General features: G+C 40.7%; 1 protein-coding gene across 3 annotated transcripts in view; it reads right to left on the bottom strand.

Annotated features, from left to right (window-relative positions):
- The window catches only part of LPAR3 (lysophosphatidic acid receptor 3), a 141,924-nt gene extending 125,620 nt beyond the window's left edge, over window positions 1–16,304 (bottom strand). The window contains exons 1-2 of one of the 3 annotated variants that reach the window (XM_007480596.2): window positions 16,027–16,304; window positions 14,515–14,603 (exon numbers count right to left, since the gene is read on the bottom strand). In XM_007480596.2, the coding sequence (XP_007480658.1) occupies window positions 14,515–14,520 (6 nt within the window). In that variant the 5' untranslated portion in view covers window positions 14,521–14,603; window positions 16,027–16,304. Of the gene's footprint in view, window positions 1–14,514; window positions 14,604–15,560; window positions 15,952–16,026 lie in introns of those variants that run through there. The other 2 variants (XM_007480597.2, XM_007480598.3) reach the window with 2 other exon arrangements.
- Between the last annotated feature and the right edge of the window lie 3,491 nt (window positions 16,305–19,795).

Genomic DNA, 19,795 nt, shown 5'->3' with positions numbered 1-19,795 from the left:
ATGAGGCCCAGAGAAACTGAATAATCTTCTCAAGGTCACACAAGAGGTAAGTGAAGAGTTAGGATTTGAACATAGGTTCTGCAGCTCCAAATCCAGCATTCTTCCCACTGAATATGAATATTGAATCTATTATATACTGGAAAGAACATTGGATTCGGAGTTAGCAGATTTGGATTCAAGATTTAACACAATGCTATGTAACTCTAGCAAAGTCACAACTGATCTGAGCTTCAGTTTTCACAACTATGAAATATATCTACTAATATTTGTGTTCCCTGCATCATTTGGCTGTTGAAAGTATCAAATATGGTAAAAAAGATTTTTTTAAAGTAAAGTGCTTTGTAATCCATAAAAGTATATGACTTATTAAATAAATCCCATCACAATTATAATCCCATGTAATGAAGCTATTTCTGTTTCCTAGGAAATGACCAAGAAACATTCAAAGAGCAGTGAATTTAGAATCAGAGAACTTGAGTTCAAATCTTGGCTCACTAGGTGATCTCTCCTTCTTGACTCATTTCCTCATTTATAAAATGAGTGTACTAAGTACCTAGATCTAAATCAATGAGTTTAGCATCTTAAGAACCTCAGATTTTGCTTTCCTGGGCAGGAGGAGTAAGAAGAGAGTGTCCCAGTATACAAATTCTCTTCAAATATATCCTAAAGTTACTTTAGGCATATAAAGTTTAAGTGACTAGCCTAGAATCGTACAGCTTACATCAATAACAGGATTTGAACACATTTCATCCAAGTACCCATATTCTAGCCACTAAGCGATAAATATACAAAAGCCACAGTACAAAAGAGAATCTAACCTTCTTCATGACTCTTCTGAATCCTACCTGCCCAAATACTAGTACCTCCATCCCAAAGAGTTCTTTCCTCATTTACTCTGTATTTATCTGTTAATATACATGCCATCTTTTCCATTAGATTGTAAACTCCTTGAAGGCAGGAACTATTTTGCTTTTTCTGTTATCTCCAGTGCTTAGCCCAATGACTGGAATATTTATTCTTGCTAAGCCATTTTTTAGTTACTTCCAACTCTCCATAACCCTATTTGGGCTTTTTTTTTTTTTTTTTGCAGAGATACTGAAATATTTTATCACTTCCTTCTCCAACTCATTTTATAGATGAAGAAACTGAAGCAAACAGGATTAAGTGACTTGCCAAAGGTCACACAGCCATTAAGTGTCTGAAAACAGATTTGAACTCATTAAGTTTGCATTTTCCTGATTTCAGAACCTGTGCTCTATTTATTGCTCTCCCTAACTGCCCACCTGGAACACATTAAGTACTTCATAAATGTTCATTGATAAGAAAGCCACCCTGCTACAGAGAAGAGTAAGTGGACATTCCTCAGAATCAGGAACAAAATGAGACACCCAGGACTCAAGTCTCACCACAACTTTTTCCCAGTCATTACCTTCTGTCTTAGTATATTAATTCAAAGGCAGAAGGGGGTCAAGAGCCAGACAATTTGGGTTAAGTGACTTGCCCAGGGTCACCCAGCTAGGAAGTATCAGAGGCCAGATTTGAAGCCAGGACCTCCCCTCTCCAAGTCTGGCTCTCTATTAGCCACCTACTAGCCCCTCCAATCCTACTTCTGGTACAGGTTGGTTGTGGGTCACTGGGCTAGTCACAGAGTTTCTCAGTGCCTCAGACAACTCTAAACCTCTAAGTAAACAGTCAGAAGATGAAATTTTATAGGAACCCTCAGCACTAATGAAATCATAGGTCTAGACCTTCCCTTCCTCAATTAAAAAAAAAACAAGGTTAAAAGGGCCTTTCCAGGTAATTATGACATCTTTTTGTCTTTATTCAAACTAATATGTAATTGAGTTAACACTTCTTGGTGAAAGAAACAGAAATTTAAGGAAGAGTTACAAAGATGCAATTTGAATTTGAGACCACTCATCTGCATGCCACCTTCCCATGGAAGGAATCTGGGTGTCTTCGAATGTGAGACCAGGAATTGGAGGTAAGCTGGGGTTGAGGGATCCAATCAAATAGCAAGTATTTGTTCATCTGAATGACAGCCAGAAAAAACCCAGTTTAATAACAGTAATAAAAGCTAGCTCTTTATGAAGCTTTAAGGTGTGCAAGGTACTGCGCAAATTTTATCTCATTTGCTCCTCACAAAGATCTTGGAAAATAAGTGTATTATTATCTCCATTTTATAGATGAGGAAGTTGAGGAAGACTTTCCCAGACTCAAAGAGCTAGCAAATATCTGAGATTGGAATTGAATTCATCTTTCTGACTCCAAATCCAATCTATCTCCACTTGTACCACCTAGCCACCTCTCTATATTTTTTAAATTTCTACCTTTTTTCAAGGCACTAGCTGTGAAGCAGCTATATGGCTCAGAGATAACCCCCTAGAGATTCTGGATTCAAATCTGGCCTCTGATACTTCCTAGCTGTGTGACCCTGGACAAGTCACTTCACCCCAACTGCCTACCCCTTATCTCTTAGAACCAATTCTAAGTATTGATTCCAAGACAGAAAGTAAGGATTTTATTTATTTGTTTGTTTGTTTGTTTGTTTATTTATTTATTTATTTATTCTCAACCCTTACCTGTGTATTTGTTCCAAGGCAGAAGAGTGGTAAGGATTAGGCAATGGGGGTTAGGTGACTTGCCTAGGGTCATACAGCTGGGAAGTGTCTGAGACCAGATTTGAACCTAGGACCTCCCATCTCTAGGCCTGGCTCTCAATTCACTGAGCCACCCAGCTGCTCCCAGAAAGTAAAAATTTTAAAAAAGAAAGGGGGGTGGGAGAAGAACTGATTCTAAGACAGTAGGTATGGGTTTGGGGGGGATGGGGAAAGACCAGCTATGTGACCCTGAGTTAACCTCCCAAAATCCCTAGTTTTCTCATCTGTAAAATGGGAACAATAATAGTACTCATCTCCAAAAATAAAGAAACAAAATTTTTACTAATACTTACACCTCACAAGGTTACTGCATCAAATGAGATAAAATACTTTGTAAATCTTAAAGTATTATAAAAATGCTAGATCATTATTACTATTATTATTATTATGTGCCAAGCAGTATACAATGCAAGTTGCTAAGGATACAAATACAAAATTCCGAAAACCTCTTACTTTAACGAATTTACCACCTCCAAGTCTGGAGTACTTTCCCTCCTCACTTCTGCTCCCAGCTTCTTTGGCTTCCTCCAATTCTCAGCTAAAATCCCATCTGTTGTAAAAAGCCTTTGCCAATCCTCCTTAAGGATTGTGCCCTCCCTGGGCCAAATATCTCCATTTCTCCTGTCTATAAAAGTACTTGTTGGTATACAGTTGTTTGCATGTACACTTTCCCACTAAAATGTGAGCTCCTAGAGAGCAGGGACACGTTTTTTCCCTTTCTTTGAATCTCCAGAATTAAACATAGCGTCTGATACATTTGTTGTTTTTCATTCATTTTTCAATCCCATCTTATAGTTGTTCTGTTGTGTCCGACTCTTCATGACCTCATTTTGAATTTTCTTGGCAAAGATACTAGAGAAGTTTGCCATTTCCTTCTCCAGCTCATTTCACAGATAAGGAAACTGAGGCAACCAGGGTTAAATGACTTACCTGGGGTCACAAAGCTAGTCTCAGGCTTGACTTAAACTCAGAAAGATGAATCTTCCTGATTCCAAGCCCAGTGCTCTATCCATTGCACAACCTAGCTGCCAATCTGGCATGTAGTAGGTCCTTAATAAATGTTTGTTGACTTGATTACTATTAAGTGTGATAGAGACATGAAGAGAGAGAGGTTTTGCAGGACTTGTGGACCAAGATGCAAGAACCAGGATTCCAATGGAATGTTCCCAGGAGTGGTAGTTGGGGGTTTTGCTGACCACACTCTGAGAAGAGAAACTTGGCTTTTGGACTTTGTCTCTGACTGGAAGTCACACTCTCTCTTTCCCTGGAGGTTTGAACCTGGCTGAAATACCTTTGTGAGTCTGATTTGGTTTTTGGGGTTTCTCTGGCTCTGAGCAGTTGAAGTTGACACTGAGAAGAGAAACTTGGCTTTTGGGACTTGGTCTCTGTCTCTCTGGCTCTGAGCAGTTGAAGCTGACCAGGGGAGAAGCTTTTCAGTTGGTGATCTATTTGAGAGTTGAGCTGGCCAGGAGAAAACTTGGACTTTGAACTTTGTTTTTCTCTGGGGTTGAAGCTGAGAAAGGAGATCAGCCAGACTGAATTTGTGAAGAAGAAGAAAGAAGATTTTGAAAGGGCTGCTGTCCTCCATCTTCCTAACTGTCTAAGAGTCACACTTGTGACTCCCCCAAGCCCTCAATTTTATCTCATTTAGATTAGGGAAATCCTCATCCCTCTTACCTCAGTTTCCCCTCCTGTTATCCCAATAAACCCCTTAACTTGAAAAAGGAAAGGAAAAGAATATATTTATAGTTTACTCAAGGGGGGGAGGGAAGGAGCCAAAGGCTTCAAGAAGAACTGGGTGGAGAAGGTTGGTTAAGGGAGGGAGTGAGGGAGGAAGGAGGTTAGGAAATAGATTGATCCATCAGTCATCAGTAGGGATCAATAGGCAAAATCCCAGCGCATACCCCAGGGCATTCCCTTATAAGTAGTTCCCTTGTAGGCAGCTCCCCTGTGTACCAGTATCCTTGTGTGGTGGCACCCCTCAGCATTTCTCATTCCTATCTCCATTACATATAAGCAGGTTTAGGTTCCTGTAGCAACTATTTCTAGTCACAAGCCAAAGAACAACAGTCATTGCTGAAGAAACAATTTCCTCTCAGTTTATCCTCTCTAGTTCAACAAGTAAAGGTTCTCCTCAGTTTACTCTTTTATTTCCTAAGAAATCTTGAGAAAGTCATTTAATATCTCTAAGTCTCCATTTCCTTACCTGTAAGAGAGAAACTAATACCAACCATAATGACCCCAAAGAATAATTGAGAGAAAAGCAAAGGGCTCAAAATATATATATGTATATAAACATATATACATACATATATATACACATATATATATGTATATATATATATATAATGGCTGTTGTTCATCTAAACCACTTCTTTTTATTTATTGATTCAATGAGGTAGAAACAATAGTGTCAAATTTAGCCCAGATTTATGGAAAAGCATTGAAATGCACTATCCAAAAAATAAGAGTCTCCACTTAGATCAAGTTATCTGTAGGTAGGTATGTTTTTATATCTATACACACCCACATATATATAGTAGTATAATGAATAAAAATTATTTTAGGAGACTTTATATTAAAATTTTAAGTATTTATTAGTAAAGAGAAAGAAGGAGAGAAATAAGGTTTCCAGTCTTTCTAACTTAAAGATCAGGTCTTGGATTCCAGGAAGGCAAGGTCCCTCCTACCTGCTGCTTGCCTGAGATGGCAAGATAGATAAGAGCCACCAGGAAAGCTTACAAGAGAGCAGAGAGCAAAGAGAGTGACCAACCAAACTTCCCCAGCGGCTTTTCAAAGCTCATCTAAGCTTCTCCTCAAGATCCTTTCATTGGCCAATAGCCTTCATAAGTCATATTTCCTGACTTCTCTGCAGCTCAGGCACTAAGAGATACATAATTTCTATGGTGAGTCTTTCTGGGATTGGACTGGGTTGGAGGTCCCCAAGATATTTAATTCACATAGTTATATAATTAGTACATATACTTTATACTTGGGGTGTATGGGGTGTTCAGGGAGGGGTAGTATCTCTGGTATGGAGGGCTTGTCATGCCCTCCTAGGGCAGCTCTCCAGCCACTGACCCTCACCTGACACCCAGCTCTCACTTGTGGCTCCTAGTACCTGCTAGCATGCGGCAGAGGCCACACCCCGGGCAACAGCTTCATCAAGCCGGCTAAACCTTGTGAGGGTAGCCATTGGGTCTTAGACCTCTGGTGAACTAGGGCTTTGCTCACCCAGCATGTGAAGACTGCTTCGGCCAAACAGATGGAAGAAACCAACAAGAAGGTTCAACGGCTGAGATGGCGATGCAGCAAAGTACTGTGGAATGCTCTAGGGCATGTTGGAGCACAAAAGACAACACGGCCGTCAATGCAGCTGAGGAAGTCTCCAGGTGTAATGACTTTTTGTGCCACTGGACCCAGGCTTCCAACGCCGAGAGAGTGGGACTGTCTCTGTGCATCGACTTTTCCACTTAAATCTCCTTCACGCACAAGTGTTTTTGTGCACACTCATCTATACATCATAGATGAAAACGCACAAAGACAATCGTCATCCTCGGTTACAGAGAGACTACTACTATACTACATATACTTTAATACATATTTAATGAAACTCTTCTCAGAATTAAGTTTTTAAAGCACAAAATAATATACATCAGATTATAAAAAAATGCAAAAAATATACTCATCTTATTGAGATAGAATGGCCTAGTGGGTAGAAGGCTGGCCTTGGAGTCAAGATCCCTTGACCAGATTCAAGTTCTCCTGCTTCATATTAGCTTGGGTGACCATGAGCAAATAACCGACCTTTTTGAAGCTGGAGGTAGCACTAAATTACAAATGAGTGGCTAATCTACATGAAGGAATAGAATTCCTTACACCAATAATCCATTCCCATCATCAAACCTACAATATTGAACTTTCCCTCCTCCTTCTCCTTGTTCCGCCTGACTTGTCTCCCCCAAAGTTCATTTTAATCTTTTTATCTTCCCAAATAAGATTTTAAACTCAATTGGACTGTGGATTATGCTTTTGTGTTACTCCTAACACTGTTAGGCATATAGCATTCAATAAATATTTGTTGATGATAGAATAAAATAATACGAATGTCTCGTGGGGGTTCATTATAATAGGATTTTTAAAAAAAATTCCATTACACCAAAGCAATTTGGAAGTTATGAGAAATTTTTATAAAGGGATTTTTACCAATATTCTCTTAGCTTGTCAAAGGGAATGATTTTAAAATGGGACTGGCTAATAGAAAAAAGAGGGCATTATTAAATATGAGAAGGCCACATTTTCAGGTTGACTACAATTCCAATAGGTCTAACGATCTTGAAAAACTATTATAATTGTAAAACTATGAATCTGAAAAACTTCACAAAATAGACCAAAGTTGGCCAACCAGACATAGTTCAGCAAAGAAACCACAAACTGCCTCCCCTTCCCCTGCCTTAAAGTGGCATAATGAAAGAACCCTGGATTTACAAGCAAAAAGTTGTTGCTATTATTTAGTCATATCCAGCTTTTCATCACCCCATTTGGGAATTTCTTTGTAAAGATCCTAGAGTGGTTTGCCATTTCCTTCTCCAGCTCATTTTACATATGAGGAGTCTAAGGCAAACAGTTAAGTGACTTGCCCAGAGTCACAAGGCTAGTAACCATCTGAGGGCATATTTGAACTCAGGAAGATAAGTCTTCCTGATTTCCAGCCCAGTGTTCTATCAACAGGTCCACCCAGCTTTTGCAGGCAAAAGATCTGGGTTCAAATCCCTACTCTAACTTATTGGCTGGATTATCTTGGACAAATCAGTTAACCTTTCCAAGGCTCAGTTTTTCAGCAGCAAAACAGGGAATTCATCACATGCCCCAAACATGTACCAAGTAGCTACTAAGCACTGGGAAGGTACAAAGTATAGATAAGATGCCCTCCCTATCCTCTTGTGGCTCACAGTAGCAGGGAGGAAAGACAAACACAGTTATCTAAACACATTTAAATAAAATACAAGATTAGTGAATTAGACAGGTATAGACATAGTGCCCTATGAAGTTGTAAGGGGAAAGGTTGTTACCAAGGGAAGAATTGGGGGAATCTTTATGTCAGTGTTATTTCAGTTGGGTTTCAGAAGGCAAAGAAGAAAAGGAGCACGTTTCAAGTATTGGCTTGTTTTGGGGACGGAGTAGTCCAGTTCAGCTAGTTTTGAATGCATAGAAAAAAGGATTATGAAGCCAGTCAAATTAACACATATTTATTAAGTGCCCATTCTTGTGCCAAGCACCATGTTATGTGCCAGGGATACAAAAAGGCAAAAAACAGACCCTGCCCTCAAGGAGTTCACAGTCTAATAGGGAAAAAAAAAACATGTAAACTATATAAAAACCAAGATATATCGAGGATAAATTAGAGAACATGTAGACAAGGAAAGCAAAATTTGAGGTTCTTATGATGCTAAAGGCATTGATTTAGAGCTAGGGACTTAGTGCACTCATTTATAAATGAGTTCCAAGACCTACAGATAGCTTAAGCCACTGATATAAATGAACACCTGCTCTAGACCATGGGTAACTGCATCAGTGGATTAGCAAATCAGTGAATACAAAGCTACAACTGTACTACCAGCACCATTAGTCTTATACTTGTTTGTATTTGTACCCTTAGTACAATGTTTATCTATCCATCTATCCATTCATCCATCTATCCATCTATCCATCCATCCATCCATCCATCAAACCATCTATTCATTTCTATGATTCCAAAACAAAAGGGTTATGTGACTTAGAGATACAAATACAAGCAAGCAAAACAGTTCCTACCCGAATAATAAAGTGGAGGAATTCCATGGAGACTGGAACAACCTCCAGGAAGTGATGCAGAGCGAGAGGAGCAGAACCAGGAAAACATTGTACACAGAGACTGATACACTGTGGTACAATCGAAGGTGATGGACTTTTCCATTAGGGTCAATGCAGTGTCCCTGAACAATCTGCAGGGATCTAAAAAACACTATCCACAAGCAGAGGATAAACTGTGGGAGTAAAAACACCAAAGAAAAGCAACTGCCTGACTAGAGGGGCTGAGAGGAAATGACTGAGGAGAGACTCTAAATGAACACTCTAGTGCAAATACCAACAACATGGAAATGGGTTTGAATCAAGAACACATGGGATACCCAGTGGAATTGTGCGCCGGCTATGGGAGAAGTGGTGGGAGGGGTGCGGGAGGAGGAAAAGATAATGATCATTGTTTCCAATGAATAATGTTTGTAAATAACCAAATAAAATAATGTTTTTAAAAGTAAAAAAAAAACAGTTCCTACCCTCACAGACCTTACATTTAAGGGAAGCCAACATGTAGGGAGAAGGGTTGTGCAATACAACAGTTGAGAAGGAAAAGGATTCTGAAAACAAAGCATGATTGAGGCCTATCTAAAATGGTGGCCCCCAAAGAAAGTGTCATCTGTAGGCAGGAAGGGCTAGAAGAGAGCTTGGAAGCCATCTAATCAGCCACAGGATCATAGATTTAAAGCTAGAAGGGACCTTAAAAGTTCAGAGACCAATCCCCTCATTTTACAGATGAGAAAACTGTGGCAGACAGATGTTAAGTGACTTTCCAAGAATCCCGAACTAGTATCTGAGAAAAGTTTCAGTATCCTATCTACCAGTCCACCTAACTTTAATTAATCTTCCCAAAGTATTATTTTGCCTCTAAGGATGAGACTTCTTAGAAAGTGGAGATTTGAATCCAAGTCCTTTGTCTCCCAATCTGAACTCTTTCTGCTAAACAGTGAAGAGGAAGACTATACTTCTCATTTGTAACCTTGCTATTTAGGAGGAGGGAAAGGGAAAAATGGGGGGGGGCATGTATATTTAGTTTTGTTTATAAAGAAAGAAGGAAAAAACTCATACACCAAGTGGGGAATGAGTTAGTCAATAAAATTGTAGTTCATAAATTGTCCATCAGCAGCAACAGCCCAGAAATTTGTGGCCGCTGAGATTAGACTGCCTACTATACATCCCAGGATTTTAGAAAGATTAAATGAGACCAAAGCTATCTATACCTTAATGCACTGGGTGAATATTAGCCATTATAATTATGACCCCATGCAGGTGGGGGAGGGGAAGCTTTCTTTCCATTTTCATTCTCTGGGAGGAATCTCATTCATCATCAGTCATTCCTCCCAGGGAACACAGAGAGGAATGTTGTTTTTTCCTCCAAGAGCAAAAGCATAAAGCAATCACAGCTGTGCATTTATCACCTCTCACGTTCTCCGAAGAGTAAGTAACTTCTCCAAGAGTCCAGTTCAGAAAAGAGGGAGCAGCCCAGTAAGTGCAATGTCACTTAGCACAATGAACCTCTTACCCAACCTTCCCTGGTTTGTTTACTTCTACATGCTCTTCCATTTGCATGCTGCTTGCCCCATTAAAATGTAAGCTTCTTGAAGGCATGAATGGTGTTTTTATCTATTTTCTGTATCCTCAGAGTTTTGCAAGGGCCTGGAACATAGTATATTTGCTGAGCCAGTCTTATAAAATTTCTATAAATAACTGAGTATATATAGGGAGTTGGAGGAGGCACATCATACACATAGACACCTCCCCTACCACTACCACCATGTTGTAGGAAAAGAGCAAAACCATATTTTAAAATTATATCAGCACTTCCTCATCAGCCACTGTCTCCTGGATGGCCCGATATCTGCTAACCTCATCTCAAATGTTTTATATACTTAGACCCCTAGAACACCATCCTTCCTATATGTAAAAATGTCAGAGAAACTTAAAACTGGGAGAACAGAATAAACACAAGAATAAACACCTCTGAGGCAGGAGAAATAATAAAAGTGGATGATAAACAGAGACAAGAAGGGAGTAGCTGACAAAAAAAGACTTAGTCCCCCCAAATGCCTGCATGCTTAGGAATATATATATATATATATATATATTTTTTTTTTTTTAAATTATAATTCTCAGGGTAGCCAGGTGGTTCAGTGGATTGAGAGCTATGCCTAGAGATAAGAGGTCCTGGGTGCAAATCTGGCCTCAGATGCTTCCCAGCTGTGTGACCATGGACAAGTCCCTTAACTCCCAATTGCCTTGCCCTCACTGTTCTTCTGCCTTGAAACAATACACAAGATTGATTCTAAGACAGAAAATAAGGGCTGTTAAAAAAAAAAGACAATTCTCAATAACTTCTTATTCTTAACTGTGTAAATATGTTTTTGTACCCTCTCAAATGAAAGAATATTTGCAAATGTCTTTACACAGTGCCTGGCACACAATAGGTGCTTAATAAAAGCTTGTTCCATCTCATTCCCTTTCCCATACTTATAATTTAAGTGCTTTGATCTACTAAAAAAAAGTTCATAACCTTTTTTTGTGTCTTGGCATCTTGGCCATATGGTGAAGACTATGCACTCCCTCTCAGAAGGATGTTTTAAATGCACAAAATAAAATATTCAATATAATGAAGAAAACCAATCATATTGTAATGAAGCCATCAAAACAGAGAAAGAAAGAGAGAAAGAGAGAAAGAGAGGAAGGAAGGAACGAAGGAAGGAAGGAAGGAAGGAAGGAAGGAAGGAAGGAAGGAAGGAAGGAAGGAAGGAAGGAAGGAAGGAAGGAAGGAAGGAAGGAAGGAAGGAAGGAAGGAAGGAAGGAAGGAAGAAGGAAGGAAGGAAGGAAGGAAGGAAGGAAGGAAGGAAGGAAGGAAGGAAGGAAGGAAGGAAGGAAGGAAGGAAGGAAGGAAGGAAGGAAGGAAGGAAGGAAGGAAGGAAGGAAGGAAGGAGAAGGAGAAGGAAGGGAGGGAGGGAGGGAGGGAGAGAGAGAGAGAGAGAGAGAGAGAGAGAGAGAGAGAGAGAAAGAAGAGAGAGAGAAAGAAAGAGAGAGAGAAAGAAAGAAGAGAAAGAAAGAAAGAAAGAAAGAAAGAAAGAAAGAAGAAAGAAAGAAAGAAAGAAAGAAAAGAAAGAAAGAAAGAAAGAAAGAAAGAAAGAAAGAAAGAAAGAAAGAAAGAAAGAAAGAAAGAAAGAAGAAAGAAAGAAAGAAAGAAAGAAAGAAAGAAAGGAGAAAGAGGGAGAGAGGGAGGAAGGAAAGAAAGAAAAGAGAAAGAGAGAAAGAAAGAGAGAAAGAGAGAAAGAAAAAGGAAAAGAAACAAAGAAGTTTACCATCTCTGGATTAAGAACTCATATACTAAATACTTGTGCAGTTTCCTTTAAGTTTGTTTGAGGTCATATAGTATGCTAGACTTAAAAGTGCTGAGTTCAAAGTGCCTCAGATATTAGCCCTGGAACCATAAGCATGTCACCTGTAACTTTTCAGAACTTTAGTCTCCTCTTCTGTGAAATGGAGGTAGTGGCATCTATTTTTTGTTTAACCCTTACCTTCCATCTTGGAATCAATACTGTGTATTGGTTCCAAGGCAGAAAAGCACTAAGGGCTAGGCAATGGGGGTTAAGTGACTTGCCCAGGGTCACACAGCTAGGAAGTGTCTGAGGCCATATTTGAACCTAGGACCTCCCCTCTCTAGGCCTGGCTCTCAATCCGCTGAGTCACCCAGCTGCCCTCTAGTGGCATCTATTCTAAAAATTTATCAAAGAAAAAGCACTTTGTAAAACTTTATGTTAGGAGTATATTGTCATGTTGCCCTCCAGACTGTAATCTTCACCTTTAGAAACTTATCTCTGTCTCCACCTTCTTTCCCAATTTGGGACTAGCCAAGTGTCATAGTGGATAAAGTGCCAGACCTGAAGTCAGGAAGACATCTTCTTGAGTTAAAATCCTGTGTGAGTCTGGGCAAGTCACTTAACCCTGTTGGCCTCAGTTTCTTCATCTGTAAAATGAGCTGGGGAAATAATGAATGGCAAACCATTCCACTATCTTTGCCAAGAAGACTCCAAATGGGGTGACAAAGAGTCAGACATGATTGAAAAATGACTAAACAACATCTCTCCCAATTCCCCCTCAAAAATTTTTTACTTTGTATTCTTTCATACATACTCATAAGTGTACATGTTATCTTCCCCAATAAGAATAAACTCCTTGATGGCTGGTATTGTTTCATTTTTGCCTTTATATTCCCCGTGCCTGATCTGACAAATGCTTGTTGACTAATAGCTCTGAAATTGGGGTAAAGTAGCATGAACTACACAGGGTTGATTCAAATGAGATAAAATATGGAAACGTTCTTTGAAAACTCTTAAGCTGACCTAGAGATACCAACTATTATGCTTTCATTATTATATTTATTATTGCTGTTATTTTCTTGCCATTGTCTTGACATTACAGAATGGCAACATAGTACAGAGACCAAAAACACCTTCTTATTTCTCTTCTTTCTAGAACAATCTATGGTCAACACTCCTCACTTAGATTATAGTGCCAAACAACACCAAAAAGTAGATGATTTCATTAGAGCTTTAAAATAAAGTTTTTTTTCTTAAACCCTAAATCTATTTAAAGATGCTCCAGGAAAGCACATTACTTTTGTTATACTAAAAATCACAAAAGAACCCCAGGACGCATAATTTTTCTTTGAATTACATAAAACTGGACAAAAAAAACAACCTCAAGTCACATAAGTCCCCATTTCATGTGCAGGCACATGAAACCTACAGATGGTATAAATATATTTAAGCCTAATCACTATGTTATACATAAGCCACAACAACTAATTCATCCTAGCCCAGAACTCATTTCAAACCAATACCCCAACAGCAGCAGAATGACTAATGGACAATTACAGTAGTCCTCTACTCTTGCGGTAGTCTGCTCTCAAGACAAATGCTAAAGATCCCAAGTGAGAGAGAGAAAACCAGCATGTTGTACTTCTCACAGCATTATATGGAACACACACAAAGCATAATCACACCTGTTTTGTTCAATCTTGATTCTGTGTTCATAGAAAATGTATGCAAATTGGTACTAGCAACTATCTACTGGGACAGCCAGCCACCTAAAATAGGCAAGGCTCATTCAAAAGAAAACAGTCTTTATATTTGGATTTATTTAATTTGTCAGATTTGGAACAGATGATTAGTCCATTGCAATTAGCTTGCTGCGGTTCACAAAGTTAGAAATGCAAAAGGCATAAAAGAGGGGGGAGGCAAAATAGTCTATGTTTCCAGTGATACATTAGGTGACAATATAAATACTATCTTTACAGCTGGATAATTCTCTGTAATAACATGTCTTCATAAGCAGAGGGAAGGTACAACAAACACTCCTGTAAATGTAGCTTTTGCAAACTACCATTTCCAGTAAGCACTGATTGCTGATCAAGACTGTCCCAGTTAAGCATTGGGCTAATGAAGGCAAGGCTCTTGGTTGTATCTCTAGGGATCATTGAGTCCCACAGAAAGAAAACAACCTGCAGAATAGCCCCATAAATACTTCCAGACTCCCCCCACTCCCAAGCAGGTCTGATCCTACAGATTTGAATCCTTTATCAGCACAGCTGTCCCACAGATTTTCACCCTTGGTCCCTAGTGGAATTGGGAGAGTCAGTCCAAATCAACTGTACTCTTGGCAAAAATACCAACAGAATAGGGCATTTTGCAAGAGAGGAATTTACTTATAAATTGGGACCAACATTACTTTATTCTTTTGCGTAATAAAAACAAACAACAAAACCTTTTGATAACCATCACACCCCTTGCTTTGCCAATAAACACTGCTGAATTAAGATGGACTTAATAACATAATAAAATGTATTTAAAACCTATTCGTATTATACTTGCCAAGAGTTGAAATAGAAAAGATAGCATAACAGGAACAAATTGTGGGGGGAAACATTTTGTGGAAATTACTCAGTTAAAAATTTACTCATAAAATCCTAGTTTATTTAGTTTTTAATGATTACCTTCATATAACTAAATTGTTTCCGATGTTCAGTCAACTTCTCAAATTACATCCTGGAAGAGATTCTAACTTTGTGTGGTTTTACTTGCCCTGAAAATGAGTCAGCCATAAAATAATATTACTAGAGTTAAAAAGTGTTTTCTGAAATTCCAAAGGGAAGTATAGTTCACTGAGAAACTGGCATAGTGTAGAGAAGAGTGCCTGCCCTTGGAGTCTGAGTTCAAGTCCAGCTTCTGACAGATGCTAGATGATAACTCTAGGCAAGTGTTTTAACCTCCTAGTGGTCAGAACCACTCTCAGGAGCTACAAGTTGCAGAGTTGCCATCCACTAACCACCATAAATACTGCCCAGAACCTAATGGCTAATGGCTATGTATTGATTTGAATGGCAGAACATGACACTTGCTCCTTTGAGATGAATTAAGGTAGAAGTCAGTAGAAGAAGTAAGGTCTCTTTCCTCATAATTCCTCCCTGGGGCACTAAGTGGTGCAAGAGTAGACTGGCCCAGGAGTCAGTCAGAACTGAGCTCAATACGGCCTCCCATAGATACATACTAACTGTGGGGGCATAGATCAGTCCTTAACGTCTCCGCGCCCCAGGCCACCCAGAGACAAAGTTCTAGAGTAGCCAAGCTCTGAGGGTGGGTGGAGTTTCCGTACTCAGAATCTCCTCCACGCTCCTGAAATCCCAGGTCCGGATAAAAAGAATCAGGGTGAGTACAATAACTTGGGGGCAGAGTAACCTGAGAAAAAATGGGAGTGGCGGAGTCTTGGTCTTTACCTGAGATGAGCTGAGGGCTACAGCCCCTGTGTAAAGAACTTGAGGTCCCAACTGCTTTTTGCTCTTGGAAATGTGAGTTCGGGGACAAGGCACATACTCCACTTACCCGCCCAGAGAGACACAATCGCACGAGCTTTTGTCTGGCTTTTCCCCCCACTTTTTTCTGGGTTCCTAAAAATCGTGCCGCCCAGAACCAATTCTGTTCAAATTACCTATAGACTCAGAGAGGAACCAGGGGTGATCACAGGGTTGCGGGACTTACAGACCTAATTGCCATACGGGCTAGCATGCGCCTCGAGACGTTCTGGGCATCAGCTTCCTCCTCTGGAGAATCGGGAGACTGGACTTGATGCCCTCTGGGACCTACTGTGCCAGCGCTAAAACCTAGCATTCTCTAAGTCTTCCCCTCTTGTGGGCTAGGCCAACTCCCTTGCCTTAGGCAACCAAACGGGAGTTCCAGGAGCTGGGGAGTGGGAGTCTTGGGGCCGCCTCGGTTGAACAGAGGAAACCCAAGACAAGCGGCAGTGTGCCACGCCACGGGTCCTCCGCGCCCTAGCAGAGTTTTCCAACTTTGCAACAGGGGACTCGGGGCTTCCCCCATGGGTAATCCCCAACCCTTCCCGAGCTGGGGCTCTCTTCGGGAACTAGCCAGTCCACCAAAGGGCGGTGTGATCTTACAAGTCCACCTCAACCACAGGCTGCCTGCCCTCCTGGACCCCGCACCCAACTCACCGCTCACGCTCGCCCCCGCCCGTCTTGGGGCGCTCCGCTCCCTGTCCCGGACCCCGGGAACCGGGTGCCCACAGCCTGGCCCTGGGACTGCTGCATGCCCGTGTGTGTGTTTGAATGTGTGTGAGTGTGAGCGTGACTGTGCGTGTGCCCGTGCCCCCCGCCCTCCCTCCGGGGGGGCGGGGAGGAGAAAAGAAGAGGACAGGGAGAGAACGAAGAGTAGGAGTGAGTCTATGGCAGAGGAGAGTGGGACCGGTGAAAAAGTTTGGCCCAGCCGAGGGCGGGGAGCTGCCCGAGTTGAAGGGGCTGGGCCCCGGCTCCCTGCCCCTCCCCGGCCCGCCCCTCCCCGGCTCCTAGGCTGGCCTGGCGCCTAGGAGCGTCTAGGCGGTTCCCACGGGACAGAAAGAACTCTGCCCCTCACCCCCACCCCCCACCCTCCTAGCAGGAGGCTGGGCAGCGAAAGCGGGCAGCGGAGGGATAGCCAGCGGTGTGCTACAGCTGTTACCACCCAGCTGCTGCCGGGGCTGCCTTCCTTCCCCTTCCATCTCCCCCAGGACACGCACACACACACACCCTCGGGCCTCCTGCACTGTAACAGCCCCCCTCAACATCCTGCGGGCTGGAGAATCACATTCCTGGCCTGATAGGAAAGAGCTCCCGACTAGTTTGAGAGACCCCGGGGAAACTGACCGTCATGAGAAGGAGGAAGACGGTTAAGCGGGCCTCCCCAACTCAGAAGCTGATTCCTAACAACCCCAAAATCATAACATCAGAACCTTAGTGGGTCCGTGTTCTTCCTGGAAACAGACTCCAAAACTTCAGATGGCAACTCATCTGTGCCTTCTGCTTCTTTATAGCTTCTGTCTGGTGTCTTCCCTTCAGTTCTCCTTTCCATCTACCCAAGGCCTTGAAAGTCTTTTCCAATATTCCCACTTCCAGCCCCAACCAAGACAAATCTAAAACCTCATCAAAAACTTAGAGGCTTAAATGGCAAGGATGACCTAAGCCTAGGGGACAGGGGGAGATGTGGCATTCAGAGTAGGCTAGTTTAAAATTTCATCTGGTCAAGTCACTTAACCCGGTTGCATAGCCCTTACCACTCTTCTGCTTTGGAACACATTATTGATAGTAAGACTCAAGGTAAGATTTGTTGTTTTTGTGTTTGTTTTTAGTTCATCATAGAATACTACCCAACTTTATATCCTATTCCTTCCCTTCTCTGTGGTCTGAGAAGCCATTTAAGTAAAAAAAAAAAAAGTAAATAGCTTAGAGGCTATTTTTTTTTAACAGCTGGCATAGAAAGCCTCCAGTGACCCACCATCCAGGCAAAAGAATAACTAATGAAAATGATTGCCAGGCAGGCTCTGTTGTTCTCTCTGAGCTCAGCAAATCAAAAACAGGGTGACAAAGAAGCTAAAGGGAAAGAAAAAGAAATTCCCTTCAGTAACTCAAGGGTACATTATATCAGAGGAGAGGGCAAGGTAATTCTGGGAAGGTGCAGGATGAGAAAGGTTGCCTATGAATTGAATAATCTCAATTAGGCCTTCTTAAAAACCTTTTGAGGATTAAAGGGTATGCAATTTATGGCTCCCTTTCATTTTAAAAACAAAACAGATAAGGGAAAATCTAAGGTGTAATAACATCATCCTTCTGACCTGCCCAGAACACCATGGGATCAAAAAAATTCATCAAGAATGGGGATGGTCTTTGTCTGGCATTCATTGATAAAGCTCTCCTGATTTATCTCATATTCCTCTTCTACATTCTATACTCAAGGCAAATTGCATCGCTCTTCCCCTAGGACAACCTTGCAGTTACTTGCTACTGATGTTGCGCTATTCTCTTGACCTGAAATGTCTCCCACCCTATTCTTTTCTGGAGAATTACTATTTATCCTTTAAAGTCCAATTCCAATGCCATCTCCAAGGAGCCTTCCCTAAGTCTCCATCACTACCTCCTTTCTTCTTTCTTTAAAGAGATGATAACAATAACTGACATGTATCTTTTCTCCCCTTCAACCTCACCTAGCATTTCATTTTGTAATTTTCTAATGCATTCATCTTGCAAATTTGTTTTTTATACAGTGGGTGCCAATGTTTCTATCTTTTCCTTCTATAAACTTCACAAGGGCAGAGACAGTATCATATCTAAATCTGTAAGCATAGAATTCTGCATGCAGGTGGCATTTAATAAATATCCCTTGAATCAATGAACTTTACAAGAGAAATTGATTTGTCTAGAAGTCAAAGTCTAGGTATATAAAATGTATGTGTCTAGAACAACAAAGAATGTATTAAGTCCAACTCAAAAGAAGCCAGTCTCAATATACTGGTTGGATGAATTCTCTAATACTCTAAAAGACATAGAAGACCTAATGTGGAAGGAGTCTAGGGAAAAAGGTGATGTGTCAATCAACTGGGCCCCAAAATGTGCAACAGTTTCCCCTAAAGGGCTATAACTCGAAAGAATTATTCATTGGGCAGACATACTATGTGGATCATTGTGCTCAATCATTGAATCATAGTACTGAGCACTTGAGTAGGTTTTGTATATTTTTCAAGTTGAACCCCATCATTTTGCAAATGAGAAAACTAAGGTTAAACATTGTTCCCAAGGTGATACAAAAGGGGAACACACACATATAGAATATGGTCTTTGCACCAAAAGAGGTTAGTTACTAATACACATGAAATACTTAGCAAATACATAAAGTATATGACAAAAATGTTAAAGTTATGGTACTGTGGCAAAAAGACTTCTCCCCAGTACCTAAAAGGGATTATGAATTGAGTTGTGGTCCCAAGTGGATCCAAATGACCATGTATATGTGTACATATATATATATATATATATATATATATATATATATATATATATATATATATATATATAGAGAGAGAGAGAGAGAGAGAGAGAGAGAGAGAGAGAGAGAGAAATCAGGTACATTCTACCTTCCTTCACTCACCCCAAAACTAATGTATATGTAAAACTATTTACAAATTATTATTATGACAATGACAATTTTAATGACAAATTATTATTATGACAATGCTTTCCTGGTGTAAACCTTAAAATTTCTTAGACTTATAAATGTTGGAAATTTCACCATTGGGAAATTTCATACTTGAAAAATTTCCTATTGATAGTGGGTCTTGGCTATGGGAATGTGAACCCCATTGGCATGGGAGGTTCCTCCTCCTCCCTTCTTAAGATTACTTTAGGACAGAAACCTTTTGCTGAACAATGGAAAGGGCTTTGACCTATGCTTAAGCATAGAACAGGAATTTCTTTGAGTCATGATTGATTTTAGAATTGATACAATGGAGATACTTGGAATGACAGAACCAGGTCTTGGAAATTGCAATCTCCACCCTACTCAGTCCTATCAGGATTTAGGAAGGGCTGCAGCATAGATCAAAATTTAATTATTCCAATCTCTACCCTACTCAGGGTAACAGGATTTAGGAAGGGCTGTAGCAAAAGATCAAGATTTAATTATTTGAGAATATGACCTCCAACAGACATGTGCAAAGCCACAGACCTCTGGGTGGTCCTGGGTTAAGCTAGAGCCACCATTGGCACAGGGAAAATGATGGACAGTGATTGGTAGATGTGAGAACTGAGGGGAGGGAACTTGGATGGTTTCCTTAAAGAGAGCTGGGTCTGAGGACTGAGGGTGAGGTTGGAGAGTTTTTGCTCTGAGAGGTTGTGCTCTGAGAAGCTTGCTCTGAAGAAAGCTGGAGGTGGAGGCCCGTGAGACTGTTTCTCCATT

The sequence above is a fragment of the Monodelphis domestica genome, chromosome 2 (assembly GCF_027887165.1).
Source record: "Monodelphis domestica isolate mMonDom1 chromosome 2, mMonDom1.pri, whole genome shotgun sequence".
NCBI classification, from domain to species: Eukaryota; Metazoa; Chordata; class Mammalia; order Didelphimorphia; family Didelphidae; genus Monodelphis; species Monodelphis domestica.
Note: the sequence above shows the minus strand (reverse complement) of the source record. Positions and strands in the feature narration are given on the sequence as shown.